This window comes from Thunnus thynnus, chromosome 24 (assembly GCF_963924715.1).
Source record: "Thunnus thynnus chromosome 24, fThuThy2.1, whole genome shotgun sequence".
NCBI lineage: Eukaryota > Metazoa > Chordata > Actinopteri > Scombriformes > Scombridae > Thunnus > Thunnus thynnus.
In genome coordinates this window covers 67070-83610 of record NC_089540.1, presented here as the reverse complement: position 1 = coordinate 83610, position 16541 = coordinate 67070, and the positions used below count along the sequence as shown (strand labels likewise).

The 16541-nt window shown below is 42.8% G+C and overlaps 1 protein-coding gene across 3 annotated transcripts in view; it reads left to right on the top strand.

The window, feature by feature from the left end:
- rcan1b (regulator of calcineurin 1b) overlaps positions 1-16541 on the top strand; it is a 46371-nt gene that overhangs the window by 16636 nt on the left and 13194 nt on the right. The window contains exons 1-2 of one of the 3 annotated variants that reach the window (XM_067583746.1): positions 12265-12412; positions 15390-15563. In XM_067583746.1, coding sequence (XP_067439847.1) covers positions 15543-15563 — 21 coding nt within the window. In that variant the 5' untranslated portion in view covers positions 12265-12412; positions 15390-15542. Of the gene's footprint in view, positions 1-12264; positions 12979-15389; positions 15564-16541 lie in introns of those variants that run through there. The other 2 variants (XM_067583745.1, XM_067583744.1) reach the window with 2 other exon arrangements.

Genomic DNA, 16541 nt, shown 5'->3' with positions numbered 1-16541 from the left:
TGGTATGTCTATTGTGTAAAATTTTCTTTTTTGCATGAAATGCTCTACATGCTTTTTGGTTCAGTGCATATACTGCAAGACCAAAGTTACCTGACCCACTGATTCTGAGCCCCAGGTAATCATAATATAAGCTGTGATCTAGATGGGTGTTTCCTAGTTTGAATTGATATTTGGTTTCCTTAGATTTGGGCTTCTTTTGGAAGATCATGATTTTAGATTTGTTAAAGTTGACTGTCAAGGGCCAGTTCTGACAGTACTGCTCCAGGAGGTCCAGGTGCTGCTGTAGTCCTTGTTGCGTGGGTGACAGCAACACCAGGTCATCAGCATATAGCAGGAATTTAACTTCCTTATTGTTAAGGGTTAGGTCAGGGGTTCCAGACTGCTCCAACAGTACTGCTAAGTCATTAATCTAGATGTGAAGTAGAGTTGAGGACAAGCTGTTGCCCTGAAAGATGCTTCTCCCTTGAGTGAAGAGATCTGTAGTTTTGTTGCCAATTTTTACTCCGTAGTTATTACTGACATTGACTTAATTGTGTCATAAAGTTTACTCCCGTCGCCGATTTGGGGAATTTTATAATGTAATCCCTCTTACCAAATAGAATCAAAAGCCTTTTAAAAATCAATAAAACATGCAAAAATTTTACTCTTGTTTTTTTGATGTACATGATGATTAATTAGGGTGTGTAGCATGTAAACATGGTCAGTAGTGCGGTGATTTGGTAAAAAGCCAATTTGCCCCTTACTCAGGACATTGTGTTCCGTAAGGAAGGCCAGCATATGGGCATTGATAATGCTACAAAAACACCTTCCCCAGATTACTGCTCACACAGATGCCTCTGTAGTTGCCAGGGTCCAATTTATCTCCACGCTTATGTATTGGGAAAATAAGCCCCCAGCTCCAGATCTCAGGAAAGCAACCTGATTGAAGAACGAGATTGAACAACTGAAGCGGGGCCTGTTTTAGCTCAGGGCTGCTGTGTTTCAGCATCTCTGTCCTGCTGTCGTCAGCTCCACATGCTTTCCCAGACTTAAGTGTTTTTATACTGTTTTCTAATTCTTTCATTGTTATTAGGTAATCAAGGGAGGTTCTGATTATTTTTGATTGTTGATTCAAGGATTGTCAATTTTTCTCTGTTTCTGTTCACGATTGAGATTGTGAGGTTAGGTTGCTCATATAATTTTTCAAAATGTTCAATCAATCAATTTTTATTTATATAGCGCCAAATCACAACAAAAGTCATCTCAGGGCACTTTTCACATAGAGCAGGTCAAGACCGTACTCTTTAATTTACAGAGACCCAACAATTCCAAATGTTACCATTTTGTGGGCCAAGTTGTCTGTTTTTTTCTATGTTTTATTATCTGTTTGTATTCTCTCAGTTTTCAGCATAATTTTGTCGCAAGTCTGTGTTTTGTGGCTGACAGTGTTTTAGGTTGGACTGCTGTCTTAATTTTTTTCTGACATTTTTGCAGTCCCTGTCATACCACTCTTTCTTTTTTAGTCTCTGTTTAGATGCAGAGCTTTTCTTAGTAAGACCTGCTTTACTGGCTGATTTATGATAGATTTCATTTATTTTTGTTACAGCCAAGTTTAATTAGTAAACTTCCCCACACTGTTACGAGGGAACAGCTTTCTGTGTTCCAGGAATTTGCCATTGAAGTCAATAAGGATTGCAGTTTTAGGGTGCTGGTGACAGAGTGGTCCTTGTTCCTCTGTGATTGGTTCTACTCTGGCTGGGCAAGGGGCTGTGTGTAAGGCTGGAGGGGCAGTGTTGTCTTGTGGAGGGCTGGCTTGTCTGGCCTGTGATGCTGCTTGTTTGCGGGAGCCACTAGGTGGAGGGCTGGCCTGTGATGCTGCCTGGCTGCTGGAGCCAGTCTGTGAGCCTGTGTCTCTAGTTTAAGTTTGAGGATGCTGCTCTGTTGCTTCCATCCTAAGCAGCCTCTCTTGATAAGAAGGGTGTCTCTCTGCTCCATCTCCTTTCTCACCTGACATGTTAATGTCTGAGAGTTTCATTTGCTCTATGAAGCACATTCATACTTTCTCTCAACTAACACCAGTATTGGTTTCCTCTTTAAACAGTTTCATTTCATTTTTCAGCTGTTGAATTGTGTCAGACTCCAACAGTTTGGGTGTGTCCAAAATTGCATACTGTGCACTACATACTCAATATGCGTTAAGCATACTTTTGTGTGAATAAACAGTAGTATTTGACTTTTTGGATGCACTACTCAGCCTATTACTACGTCACTTCCTGAGAGCATTAGTTGTAGCGAGACGTATTACCATAGTAACCTCACATCTACCAGCATCTGCAATACCTGACAGCAAGCATGATGAACCTCTTGAGTTTTTGGTTAATCTTCACATCTGTAGGAGTACTAGGGCTGTTAGAAAATGCGGCCCTTGAAGTGAAACCCACATTTGCTGCGGAGGTTGTTGCCTGTTGTGCCATTCTTCACAACATCTGTTTGGAATTGTGACGTGGTTGATGAGGATGTCATGGAGCCTGCTGATGAAGACAATGGGGAGTATCTGGCTGTGCTGAAATAGCATCAGGGGACACATTAAGGGACACACTGTCAGCAGCTGTTTCAGTTCCTGAGGCTGCAGTACCTGCCTTACAAGAGCATGACTATATGAAAATATGTAAAAATACTATTGTGGCAAAGACTGTTCTCCCATTAATTCTTTTTCTTGTAAATAGTTTGTAAATATGTGATCTTATGTGAGCATCACATAATATCCTATATGGTGTGTGGTGCATAGTAGTGTAGTATTGTATAGTATAGTATAGCACTGTGTATTTTAGTGCAGTAGCCTATATATTCAGTGGTGGTCAATCAATACATATATATATTTTATATTAGTATATATTTGATGGTTTTAATTAGGACAATAATACAGTATATTTTGATTGTAATGTGAAATCACTTCTTTATTAAACTTTACTGCTTGCTTGTAATTGCTGTGGCATATACATTAAACAGAACATATTTCTCTTTATACTACACTACACCACCCTACATTCTACATAATAGCTACTACAGAGGAGGGAGCATTAAAATTTATACTCAAATACAAGACCCACTACATTCCAAATATTGTACTCAATTAGCCTACAAGTAAATGTATTAATTAAAAGCAGTTATTTACTCAGGTAATAAATATATAAAGTTAAAGACTATTTGTAAATATCAAACCCTCTTTAATACATTTCTAAAATATACACCATGACAAAAAAGTATAATCACACTCTTTAATATCAAACAAAAATATCAAACAATACCAAATTATTTTGAAAAATATACTTTCAATTATTTTCTTTAAATATTTTGAACTATTAACCATTAACCATTTATCTGTAACTATTTTTTAACCGAAAGTTCTGTTAATTTCAGAAAACGCTCCTCTCTCTTTTCTCCTTGTCTCTTCTCTCCTCTCTGTCTATTCTCTCCCTCTCTCTTCTCTCCTCTTTCAATTCTCTCCCTTTCTCTTCTTTCTTCTCTCTCAATTTTCTGCATCTCTCATCTTTCATCTCTTTCTTTCACCTCTCTCAATCTCCCTTACTCTCTCTTGTGTCTCTGTTTTTCTCTCTTCCTGTCTCTCTAGCATCATACCACTTCCATGATGCTGCTGTAGCCTCACCACCGTCAGTACTAACTCCTGACTGGGGACATTTCAAGTCCTACAAAACATGAAAGCATAAATATTAACCAATAAAATAAGATTTTTTAAGACTTACTGTTGTGACAACTGACCAACTTACTTACTTTAAATTTTCCCATTTTTTTCTTCACCCAGGCAGGGTTCAAGACTTCAAGAGACCAGTTTCTTTGACAAATGTCCTAAAGGAAACACAGTTATGTTCACAGTTATTATTACAGCAGACTTTATCAGATGCAAACAGTTAAGAGTGTTTAATTAAGAACACACAATAAAGAGCAGGGTGTCTGCAGGGTCCACCAAGTCAAGTTAAGACTTTTAAACAAAGTTTTTAAGGACTATTTAGACTGCAGTTTAAGACCTACTTCACAACTGTTAAGGCCAAAAGCTTCATGCTTATTTCCCAGACAAAAATTATCTTTGTCAACCTTTTTGTTCGGTGGCAATTAATTAATTTTATAGTACAATTAAGTGAAAAAGAGTACTCATAGCATTACTCTTTGTTTAAAATAATAAGACATTGTTAGAGCTGGAAGGCAGATTATTGAATGAGAGTTTTTTAGACTTTTTAAGGACCCACGGGAACCCTGAAAGAGAAACAGCTGTTCCTTTGAAATTACTCAAAACCTTTGATGGTGGTGTTGCGTTTGCCTGTGAACAGGCTTTTGAAGGCTGCGCGCCAACGGATCAATTTCTGTCAAGTCATCTGTCAATGGGGAATCAACATGAATTAAAATAAATTTAGCAATAAGCACAGGAAGAGAGGTAACTTCCTAAATTACCTGGGTAAAGTTAAGTACGTCCCCCTATTCCCTCTCATTTATGTCACATAACATTGCTAACGTTAATTAATGGTAACGTTAGTTGGCTCTTTAGTTAACATAGTTAACATTGCAACCACAATAGTGCATATACATACAATGATGTGACCAAATGATGAATGAACTAACTTTAAAAAATGTATTTCGCCTCGTAAAGTGAAAATATATATATACTCATACATACATATACATTGTGGGATATTATGCCAGCTTAGTGTCCAGTGCTTGCATACTGCAATATTTCCCAGGGAATAATATGCACTTCATGTACTATTGGTTTCATACTATTGGTTTTGGACATCAAAAATCTCACATACTGTTTCAGTGATTCTGGACGCACCATAAGTTTTGTTTGAATTCTATTATCTCCACTTATAGAAGGGAGAGACATTCCTGAATGCACTGCACTGACACTGGTGTCCTGGGTGTCTGAGTGCTGTTAAAGTGGGCAGGCGAAGGAGTGCTGGAGGCTGTGTGTACATGGGAGGCTGGAGCAGTAGTGCTTGGATCTGAAGGCTGGGAGGGTGAACCTGCTTGAGCAATAGCTCTCATAGTTGAAGCCTTGGTGTTTGAGTCTATTTGTTGCAGTTTGCTTCTGTATTTCTTATCCTCCCTGCTTCATTGGTCATGTCCTCTGGGTAGTGGATCACTGAACTATCTAGGCTCCATCCATCTGGTTGTAGTTTTGGGTCCATTATTCTTCTCAGGAATGTGCTCTTCTTAAAATTGTTTTTTTTTCTTTAGTTATCTTGTTTCTTGTTGTCTTCCCCTCCCTTTGCTGTCCTTTTTATTAGTTTTGTCCTGGTTTAGGTCTGTGTCTCCATGGCAGTTGGTAGCTGACAGTTGACAGTTGGTGTTGTTAACAATTAGCTGGTTAGGTAGCTAGCTTCTCCCAAAGTTTTGTTTGTTGATTTCAGTTTTCTGGTTTTTCAGATTGCCTTGAAACTTGCGCAAATTCTTTACATTGAATTAAATATAAAACTTACCACTAAACTTGATCTAAAAGTAATTAAATCATTTGCTGTATGTGAGTGCACCTGTGCATAACCAGGCATTCAGACCAAAAACAGCACTAGGTTTCTTTGGTAATGCACCTGATGCTGTTTGGTAATTGCCAAAAGACTTCCCCACTTCCGCAGTTTAGTTACAGCTGTTGGGCCTCCACATACAGTCAGACAAAGATGGGTTCCTTTTTTCTTCTGAAACAAAGGATCAGCGCCTAAAGGCTGATCACAAACTCCATTCCCCAGCATGCACCATTTTCTCACCTAGGTGTTAAACAGGAAATGGCCTCAACACAGACTCTGATTGGCAGAGACGCATCAACATGACAGGGAGTCATGGCAACGGAGCCGTGACGTCATTCCCCCTTTTAAACACGGGCCGGGGGAGAGTCTTGTTCTCTTTCAGGTATTCTTGCTCAGGAGAAGGTTCGCTTTTTTGATCAGCTCGATCACCAATGAAAGTGACTCGTACACGTGTGCTATTCCCCCTTTTTTATTTGGAGCTTCTCCCCTCGCTGGACGAGACGAGACTTCGACCCGTGTTCTTCCGAACACCAGTAACATTACCGGATCAGCGAGAGACTGCTTTTTGCAACCCAGCACTCTCATTTGATACCTGCAGAAGGGAGAAAGGACTTTTCTCCACAAAGACGCAGACAACTTCTACGCCCCAACTTCTACCGACTGAGTCGACCATTCTGTGTTTCTTCGCTGCCCCGCCAAGAAACCAGCACCATCAGTCTCGAGAAACAAAGACGGCTCCACCAGCATCACACATTTGAGGACCTGCTGCTGGATTTCACTGATGGACGTTTACACACACACCGGTTCGCTCCGGAGAGCGACACAAGTAAGAGGGCAATGGTCACCGCATCTACACCTCGGTGGTGGTAGGGGGGTGCATCAGCTCCCTGGCACTACTTGACACTGGTTCAGAAATCAGTCTTATGTGTTCTAGCATGTTAGCAGAGGTTGCCAGAGTGATGCTCTCACTTGGCAAACCCCTGCAAATCGAGGCCTGTAATGTGAGTATAACTAGTTATACCCAGAACAGGTCTCCCATCACCCAACGCACTTGGATCGACCTCACCTTCCGAGAAATGACTCTTGTGCACCCCATCAACATCTGTATCATTGATACAGATCCTCTGCTCATCGGACAAAATCTGCTGGACTGGCTGGCCCCCCTCATCGACTGCCACTGTGGACTTATTTGGGCTCAGATGGATACCCCAAAGCCACTTGTTTCAGGCAGCCGCCCGCCAGCTTCGTTGTCGTCCAGGAGTCCAGAAGTCCTCTGCTGATGATCATGCCTCTTCCAGAGCCCGAGTCTGGCTCTGAACCTTCCATGCTGCCGTTGCACGTGCAGCCATTGTCTGACAGTTCCAGCTCCTTGAAGGACCACAAGTCCTTCCTTTGCTCACTGGAGAACTTGAACTCATCATTGCACAGCCCCCCTGTGGTCGGAGGTGTACACATTAACGGTGTCTTGACCCCCAATGCGTTCGTAGCACTATGGTCGGAGAAATCCGCCAACAGTCAGGACCTCTTTAACGACCTCTGTCAGCGCAGCACACCTCCGTTCTTTGCACAGCAAAGCCACCGTGTCCTTTCTGCAGGATCACCGCAGATGCTCCTTAAGGCCATCGGAGTGTGTGCTCTCTCTGTCAAAATCGTGAGGAAACAGGTCGAACATTTCTTGAGCGTTGTCCCATAATTTCAAATCTTGCAGATCTTGTCAGGCTGGGTGCCAAGCTGGACACAGTGACCCAAGTCCTGTGGTCCCAGGCCAATGCTGAAGCACACCCCCTGACCGTCGAGCCTGCATACATGCTATCAGGTCAGGCCAGACGATCCCCCAGGCATGTCAGGTTGCCAGTGTAGCTGATCTTGTGGTTCCTGTACGAACAGCAGGCTTCCCCATCCGCTTTGTGATCTCAAAGGACAGAAATCCCTGGGTCACAAGCTTTCTTCCAGCCTTTGCCCCTCTTCTGGGAGCTCAACCGGACAGTCTGTGGTACACCATTGCTCGCCTTGGACAACCGCTCTATGTACATTCTGGTGCAAAACTTCACTCACCTCCCAACCCAGGTAACGCCGCGTCGCCCACTGGGGATGTTGATTGATGTCTCCTTCTGTAACTTCGAGCTGACGGTGTCAGTTGTAGGAGAGCTGCCTCCTTCCCTAGCTAAAGACCATGACCTGGAGAGTGTCCTCTTCATGTACCTGACCAAGATGATCACTATCATCCACCACGAGACGCTGCAGAGTGAAGCTATCTGCAGCGCAGCTCCGAGTCCCAGAGGTGACATGGTTGTGTACGCCCTCGTGATTCAACCCAGAGACACAGCCTCAGGTGCTGCAGTGACTCAGTCCCCGCCTGAAGAGCCTTACCCCGGCTTTCCTCGACCAGCTGCTGCAGAAGCAGAACATTCAGGAGTGTAATTCCACCTACAACTCTCCGATATGGCCAGTGTTGAAACCAACCGGCAAATGGCGCCTCACCATTGACTACTGCCCTCTCAACAAGCAGGTTCCGCTTTCCCGTTGGCCCATGATTCACTTGGACCAAGAGCTGGCCAAGGTGAAAGGGGCTCAGTTCTTTTCTACCGTGGACGTGGCCAACGGTTTCTCGACCATGAGGGTTGACCCAGCAGACCAGTACAAGCTGGCCTTCTCTTAGGGCAATCGCCAATACACATGGAACCGTTGCCGGTTCGGGTATTCAAACTCCCCTGCCGAGTTCAACATCTTCCTCCACAAAGCGATGAGCAATGCCGCCGCCCGTGGGAACCTCATCTATGTGGACGACATCTTGATGAGGAGTCGGACCTTTGACGAGCTGAGATTTGGCATGCGCTGAACCAGCTCTCCGCCACAGGTGCCAAGTTGTCACTCAAAAAGGATCAATGGTGTCGAACAAAGGTCAAGAGTGTGGGATTGACAGTGGGTGCAGAAGGCATTGAACCCCAATCAGGGAGGATTCAAGCCATCCGCAACATCAAAGCCCTGACAAATGTGTTGGAGCTCAGGAGCTTCTTGGGTGTCTAACTACTCTCGACAGTTCATTGAAGACTATGCAGAGATAGCCAGACCTCTCACAGAGCTCCTCTGCAAAGACAAGAGCCACAGTAACAGTCCTTTTGCCATATGAAGGACAAACACTGCTCAGCTCCCTGTTTGGCCTACCCAGACAAGGACAGAGAGTTCTACCTGGAGGCGAGGTTCTCTTCCCACTGCGTGAGTGCCGCGCTGGCACAGAAGTACGACACAGACAAAAGAGCTGTCACCTACACGAGCCGACCCCTGAGCAGCGTTGAAATGAAGTTCTCCGACTGTGAGAGGGCCCTTCTCACCACGGTATACCAACCTACCTCGTTCCCATGAGTCTGGTTGAGCAAACCCTCAGATCCGCAACAACTACTATGGTACAGTCATCACAGACTCACCTGGCATATAGTCTTGGTAGTGCAATCCTGGTTTATGAACCCACAAAACCTGGAGATAGAGTTTCTTCTCAGTCTTCCCATAATAGAATGGTAAAATGTGTATCGGTTAAAGTCAGTGCTGAATGTTGGGTTTTGGCAGGACAACACTCATGTCCACCTTAAGACACCACCAACACTCGCATACCATGATGATGACCCCTTGCTCCACCTTAGTCCCAACTGTAACTTGTGCACCAAAACTAAGCATGTTCACTGGGTTTGTCCAGGCAGTCCCTTCATTTGGGATGTTAGCAATTACCTCTGTGGCCTAAGAGACGAGTCCCCTGAATAAAAGTGTCAGGGCAGACTGTCTGTTGAAGACGAATGTATGGACACTAAGGTAGGACGAGTGGGTAATCGATGGCCCGTTAGCACACCTGCTAACGAAGCCCTTATGGCGTACGATCGTCATGACACAACTACGAAATTGACCCGACCCAACCAAACGATGTTCTTGACGGTTCCTCATGGAGCCACCATACACTTTGGTGACATTGTCCTCCATCATCTCAACCCTGACCAACACGACACGGAGATTGAGATTATGGACGCAAATTAGTGAAATTCAGTTTCAAACCGTCTGGACTCACTATGGCTTACTTTAGCCACAGGTCATCACCCTCCCAGGAACATCATGTCAGTTGGGCTGCCCTTGGGCTCCTTCTTAGTGGTTGGGTCATCACGGCAGTCATTGCACACATCATGTTCAAATACATTTGCAGGTTGCAGGCCAGACTGGACACCCTCTTGGTTGTCTTACAGCGCTTCGTGCACCGGTCTGCGTCTGCCTCTCGTACTACCACCGGTTAGAGACCGGTCTCTAACCCCTCCTGCTTTTCTTCACCCCTACCTTAGGCCTTCCCCTAACGTTAGTGGTGAACATTGAGCAGTCAAAGATTGTAAGTTGTGCCTGAATGTATTTTCCTTCCCTCTTTTGATGTGTAGCGTAGTTTAGAAACCATCTGCCCAGATGAAACCTCATTGCTTATCTGCCCAGAGGCTAAAACCTCTGCTTATTGAACTGAACAGACTCTGACTGTTCCTCAGGTATCATGGACTCTTTGTTTCAGGGATATGGACCACTCCTCAGAACAAAGGGGGGATGTTGGGCCTCCACATACAGTCAGACAAAGATGGGCCTACATGCAAACCCTGAGGTGTTCCTTTGTTCTTCTGAAACAAAGGATCAGCGCCAAAAGGCCAATCACAAATTCCATTCCCCAGCATGCATCATTTTCGCACCTAAGTGTTAAACAGGAAATGGTCTCAACACAGTCTCAGATTGGCAGAGGCTTCCCCCCGGAAGCCGCGCCATCTTGAATCACTCTTGAGGCAACTTTTACAGTTTGGTTATTAGTCCCGGTCTCCGGGTGGTGCCCCGCATTATTAATTAAGTTTAATAATTTCTGATTTCATAATTATCTCTGATAATTATAAATTATAGCTAGTAACCATACGCACCCCATTCAAACCCAACACAGCAATTAACTAGCATTAGCAATAGCTAGCTAGCAAAAACTATTCATGAATACAAACACATGGATGAATAACATTTATTGTCTTTTCGGGCTCTCACCCACTCTAATCCCTCATCCATATGATCAATGTTCTCTCACCCATGCAACAGTTGAACTGATCAGGGATCAGATAAATGCTACAACTAGGGTTGGGCCAATGGGTGATGCCATCGTCCATCACTGATGGCTGACAGTCATCGACCACTGAGCCTCTACCATCGTAACATTGTGATTTAAAAGTCCCCCACCCTCATCTGTCCATCTTTTGCATAGATTACATTACTCTTATTGGCTTTTTACTCATGAAATTTACAGTAATGCAACAAGTGTAGTTAGCTGTCGTCAAGTCAATCTGGTTCTCTGTCTCTCCTCTGCTCTGCTCAGAGGACAGACACTAAGGCATGGAGCACTCAGCCCCGCTCGCAGTAAAACAGAGGAGAGGAGAGAAACTTTATGGGACCATAAATGACAGCTAAACGCAGTAGATGCTCACACTGACCTGAAATAAAATAATTACACATAAAATAGGTAAATAACATAAATAAACAGTGTCTACTGCGTTTTGCTGTCATTTATGGTCATGTTAAGTTTCTCTCCTCTCCTGTTTTACCACAGGCAGGGCTGAGCACTCTGTGAGTGTGTGTGTATGTCTTCTGAGGAGCAGAGAAGAGACAGTGAACCAGGTGAAGTACTCGAGTTGACAACAACTACACTTTTTACGTTATTGTAAGTGCAATTAAAGCTTTGCAAGTAAAAAGCCAATAAGAATAATTTATCACTCCTCCCGATATCATCGCAATGTTTTACCGTGGACATTGTCATATGCCATCTCTGTTGACAATGTAGACAATATGCCAACCCTAGCCACAACAGCACAGTGCGCCTTTTGTATGATAGTATGTGTTGAAATTGCTGGAGGGATTTCTTCTTGTATCAAGCTACAGGGAGAAAAAAGTGCATAGTTATTTTCTAAAAACAAAAGCTGGGTTTTTAGCTCCTCTAGATGTTAAGTCCAGAATCTACAGAGGGTTAGAGTCTGCAGAACAAGACTGTGTCCCAACTGTTTTGACCTTTTCACACAGGTGCAAATGTTTGTGAATTGGCTGCACAGGCTCGTCTTGTTTTTCCAACTGCTGGCTGCACACACACATACTTCTCCACCACTTCAAGCTCTGTGCTATTAATACCTCATAAAAGCATGTTATCAAACTGCATACTTTCCATTAGCACCACCTCTCTTCCCCCTTCATCATGCATTCTTCCAACCAGCCATGTCTCTCGTTCTCTTTCCGGTCTTTTTTTCTATTCCTGTCTATCTCTTTTCTGTCTCCTTTGTCTGTCAGCTGTCCTCTCTCTTTACCTTTGTCTGCCTCCATCTCTCTCACGACTTCATCCATATTTACTAAGACTGACGTGTTTTCCACGTCTTGCTCCTTGCACTCAGGAGTCAGGTGATAAGTCTTTGGTATATGTGTTAAATCAATAGGTGAAAGGCTTATTGTTACATATTTTCCATTCAACAAAGGATTTTTGTCTTGAGTTTAAATGCAACTGAAAGCAGATTGTCAGTTTGCTCAGCGGTGATGTCATTATTTTCCATATTATCTCTCTCTCTCTTTGTCTCTCACACACACACACATACATACACTGCCCTTCATTCTGTATGATTAGTCAGCATCGGGTTGTATCTGTCAGTAGAGGGATAGGAAGAGAAAAAAAGGGGGAGGGACTTGTGGGTAATGCGTCATCGGCTGGCAGGGACTCATTTAAGTGGCTGTGGAGCAAGAGAGAGAAAGAGAGAGAGAGACATGACATTTTCGGCACTCCACACCCAAATCTCTGGAAAATTCCTTCAGTTTTCAGGCTGCTGCAGAGCGGGCTCACTGATGTACTGAGAGAGAATGGAAAAGGCTGAATAGTAAGTAGACAGAGCACTGAAGTGAAGCAGAAAGGAGCCAGACGTTGAATGTTGGATTTTGTCTTTTTGTTGCAGTTTCAAGTGTTGCAGCAGGTTATTCAGAGTGGATAACCTTTGAATCTGGGTTAGGAGTCTATATATTGACTGAAGTGACTTGAATGTAGCACAGTGTATCTCTAACATTAGGGATTGGTTCACTGTGAAGACAAAAGAAGAGATACCAGCGTTTTACCACCACGTGAAAAGAGCCAGTGGTGGAAAAAAAATAACCCATTTCCGGTTTGGGAGCATCTATCACTTCCTGCTCATCTGTCACCCTGGGGAAGGCAACGCTCCTCCGACCCCCCCGATTCCCCCCTTCCTCTTCCTCATCATCACCGACATCATCCTCGCCACCACTGAAGTCTGTTTCAGCGTCCCGTTGCGTCCTGACCTCAGGTATCAGGTGGAAAAGGTTTAGGTTTCCCGGATCGCCCGTCATGCACATCAAGATGACCAAGTGTAACCACTTCTGCCTGGCCGCCTCGGTGACCAACCAGGAAGTATTCAATTGTCCCGAGGCACAGGTAAGAGAGCACTCTGCTTTCTGGTGCTGCTTTCGCTATCCAGGTTCCCTAAAAATGAACCAACACTACACTTTGTTTTGCTTATAGTTCAAACTGTACAGGTTCATTTCTGAAGACTGCTACAAATACTAATATTTTTCGGTTAAAGGGGATTAAGGGAAGGGAAACTGATGAGCAGGATTACCTGAATTTCACCCAGAGCAGTGAACCACATGGGGTTAGGTTTAAGTGTGTTATTATGAGACTTCCTATGGCCAGGCTGAATACTCCTTCCTCTTTTGACTTCCACATGACTCACTGCACAAGTCAATGGCTAGTGACTGCTCTTGTGGTGCAGTACAGAGCAGTGGGTACAACACTGACTCCTCACTGAAGGTGACAGGGACAACTTGTGAAATGCTATTATTATACAAATATTCATTGATTTAAAACCATTTGTTCACCATTACTTTTTCAGCCTTGGCTGGGAACATGCTGTATGCATCTTTTGTAAAGTTGCAACTTTCAGTAACTATCTTATCATTTTTCAATAATGTGTTGCTATATAATCTTATTAAAACCTCAAATAATCTAAAAAAAACAGACTTTATTTTTAGGAAAAATTCAGAATGTAGGTGTTCTGAGAAATGTGCAAAGGTTACGTGCAGTGAAGTACAGTATATGCGCTAATAACTGTATGCATTCAAATGTATAATCTTTTCAGAAGTCAAAAAATCATTGTACAATAACATACTTCATTTATGTTAACTTTAACTATATGAAGTGGAAGCAGTGGTACTGGTTCATTGCATTGTGTAGTCTACATTGCCCTTACCTTATTATTATTATTTTTAACACTTAATAACTTCCTTAAATAGCTGGTTTACTGTAATTTTTAACAAACATTACTCAAACTGGCGGAAATAATGCATTTGTTGGACTATTTTCAGTGTGGCTCATTGATGTGATTTTCAGTATTTGGACAACAGTGGAGTCCCAGAGGAATAAGATATATTCGGCTTTAATAGACACATGATACTGCACATGGAATTTGTTGACAATAAGAAAAAATACACAATATCATTAGTCTTATCCTTGAAGGTGTGTTCAGACTTACTGTAAAGCGCATTTTCACCTTCTGTTATTCAAGCAAATTTGACTACTGGACTGTTTGAGCAGTCCCTATTTATTTGCCAGCCCTTGAGCGGCGTATGCATTTGACTCCACTATTGTTTGTCTATCCTGTTTGTGTAGCTCAGTCTCTGACTGATCTCAGAACCCACTGGGAACCTCAGTTCTTTAAGTTACTTCCCTTCCAGTCTCTGTCCTTTTTTGTCTTTTCTCTGTCTTCATGAATTCAAACAAAGTAGTTTTTCACTTTTGATGGAGCCAGGCTAGCAGGTTCCCTGTTTCCACTTTCTAAGCTAACATTTGCACCTCAACACCTCACAGGCCCTTCTATATACTTGACATACAGAGATGAAAATAACACTCATCTTTCCATCTGACTTTTGAATTTGACAGCAAACAACCGCTCCCCAAAATGTTCCCTACTGCATTATGTTTTTTTGAGCAAATTTGACGAGACATGGCAGGTTTTAATAAAGGCTCTTGCATCATAGCAACTAAGTGAAAACAACTTAGTCAGGGAGTCATTACGGTGACTAGGCTGCACAGACATGATCATTATTTGGGAGGCCTTGCTCTCCAGCATCATTATGGCTATTTGCTGGGATCTGCTAGAGCTCATCATTTTGTCTTGTTGTGTAAACACTGACCTAACTAGGCTCAGATTGAGAAGAGGGAGTGTTCAGACGGCTGCTGAAAATGTATTGCTTTAATAGCCTGTTCCTACAAAGGCAACTGTTTCATTAAACTGTGTGCGTGTGTGTGTGTGTGTGCGTGCGTGCGTGTGCGTGTGCGTGTGCGTACTTAAGTAGCATCCCATAATTTCAGATATGCTGTCATCTCAAGTGTTTATATTAATGGAATTCTGTCAGCCATCGCTATGTGTGTCCTCTTGGAAGTGGTAGCCAAGGTCAGCCGTCTGGCTAATTTTTCTCTCTTAATTAGCTTCTATAGCAATAATTGATCATCTAAAAATGAGGACATAGCTCTCCCTTGCTGACACAAGGAGCACACGCAGTAAGAAACACAGGCTGCAGGCTCTCTTGAGCAAAGAGGAGGGACAGATATAAGTGTCTGGTAATAGAGGCTATTTTTATAAATTTTATTCATACTTCAAGTCTCATAACTGTATCCACTGCTGCCTCTGGCTCAGTATTTAGTATTTTTAGAGAAAGATGAGCTTAAGAGAGCAAATTGAGTGGAACTGGAGGAGATTGTGCAGAAGCTGGTCTAATTTTCCTGAATTCAATCATCATGTCAATCTCTTCCTCCACTTTTCCTCCCCTCTGTTCTTCTCTTTCCAGGCCAGCTTTGAGGCCTTGTTCCGTTCATTCGACCCAGAGGTTCAGTTCCAGTACTTCAAGTCTTTTCGTCGGGTCAGGATAAGTTTCAATGATGCTCTTGCTGCAGCTGAGGCGAGACTCCGACTGCACAAGACTGACTTAAATGGCAAAGAGATGAGACTCTACTTTGCTCAGGTAATGTCTTTGAAATTCATCTTTTTCCACCTGCTGCACTGGTCTGCAACAGCCAACTGCTTCTGGATTTCTGGATTTTAGAACTTTTTTCAGTCACATCTTCCTGCCATTTGTATGGAGGTCCAAACTGCTCAATATTAAACTTATAGATATATAATTGTGAAATAAATAATCACATGCATAGATTGGGTTAAATATATAAATGAACCAGTGATATATGAAATAACTTTACACATTATATTGGTTTGAACCCTGAACAGTTAGAACCCTATTGAGTTTGTGCTGGTTTATTATTAGGGTTGAAAGGCCAAGGGATAGAGCCCTATTGACTTTGTGCCAGTCTATTAGGGTTCAAACCCTGAAGGGGTTAGATGTGGTGTCAGGACAGTGACAGTTACATTTTGACAGTGAAAATTAAATTTGGCATTAAAAACAAAACTAGAACTGAAAAAGGAAACATTGCCATTGAAAAACTTGAATTGGAAAAGTTGTATTGGCACTGAAACAAGCATTGTTCCACAGAAAAATAAAACACGGACATTAAAAAAATTACAATCTTACAATTTTTTTGCATTATAATGTGTTTTTCCATGTCAATCTTTAGATTTTTTTCTTAATGTCTGTCTTTTTTCAGTGACAGATTTTTTTTTAAGCTGTCAGTTTTTGGGGTTTTTTTCAGTGTCACTGGTTTTCAGTTTTAACTTTCTGTCAACATTTGACATGAAGAGGATGGCCCATGCTGGCCCTACATTACCCAGTATGCCTTGCGGTCTGACAAAGATTACCCCAGAGGGTTTAGAACCCTTTTGTGTTTGTCTGGGTTTATTAGGGTTCAAACTCTGAAGGGGTAGAACTCTTTCCAGACCAGCTTTGGGAACAGATCTATCAAAGCATTTGGTAGCTTTGGGAACAGGTCTACTAAAGCATTTTGAGCCCAACCCATAGGGGGTGCTAAAAATGTCACAAACGCGTCTCTGA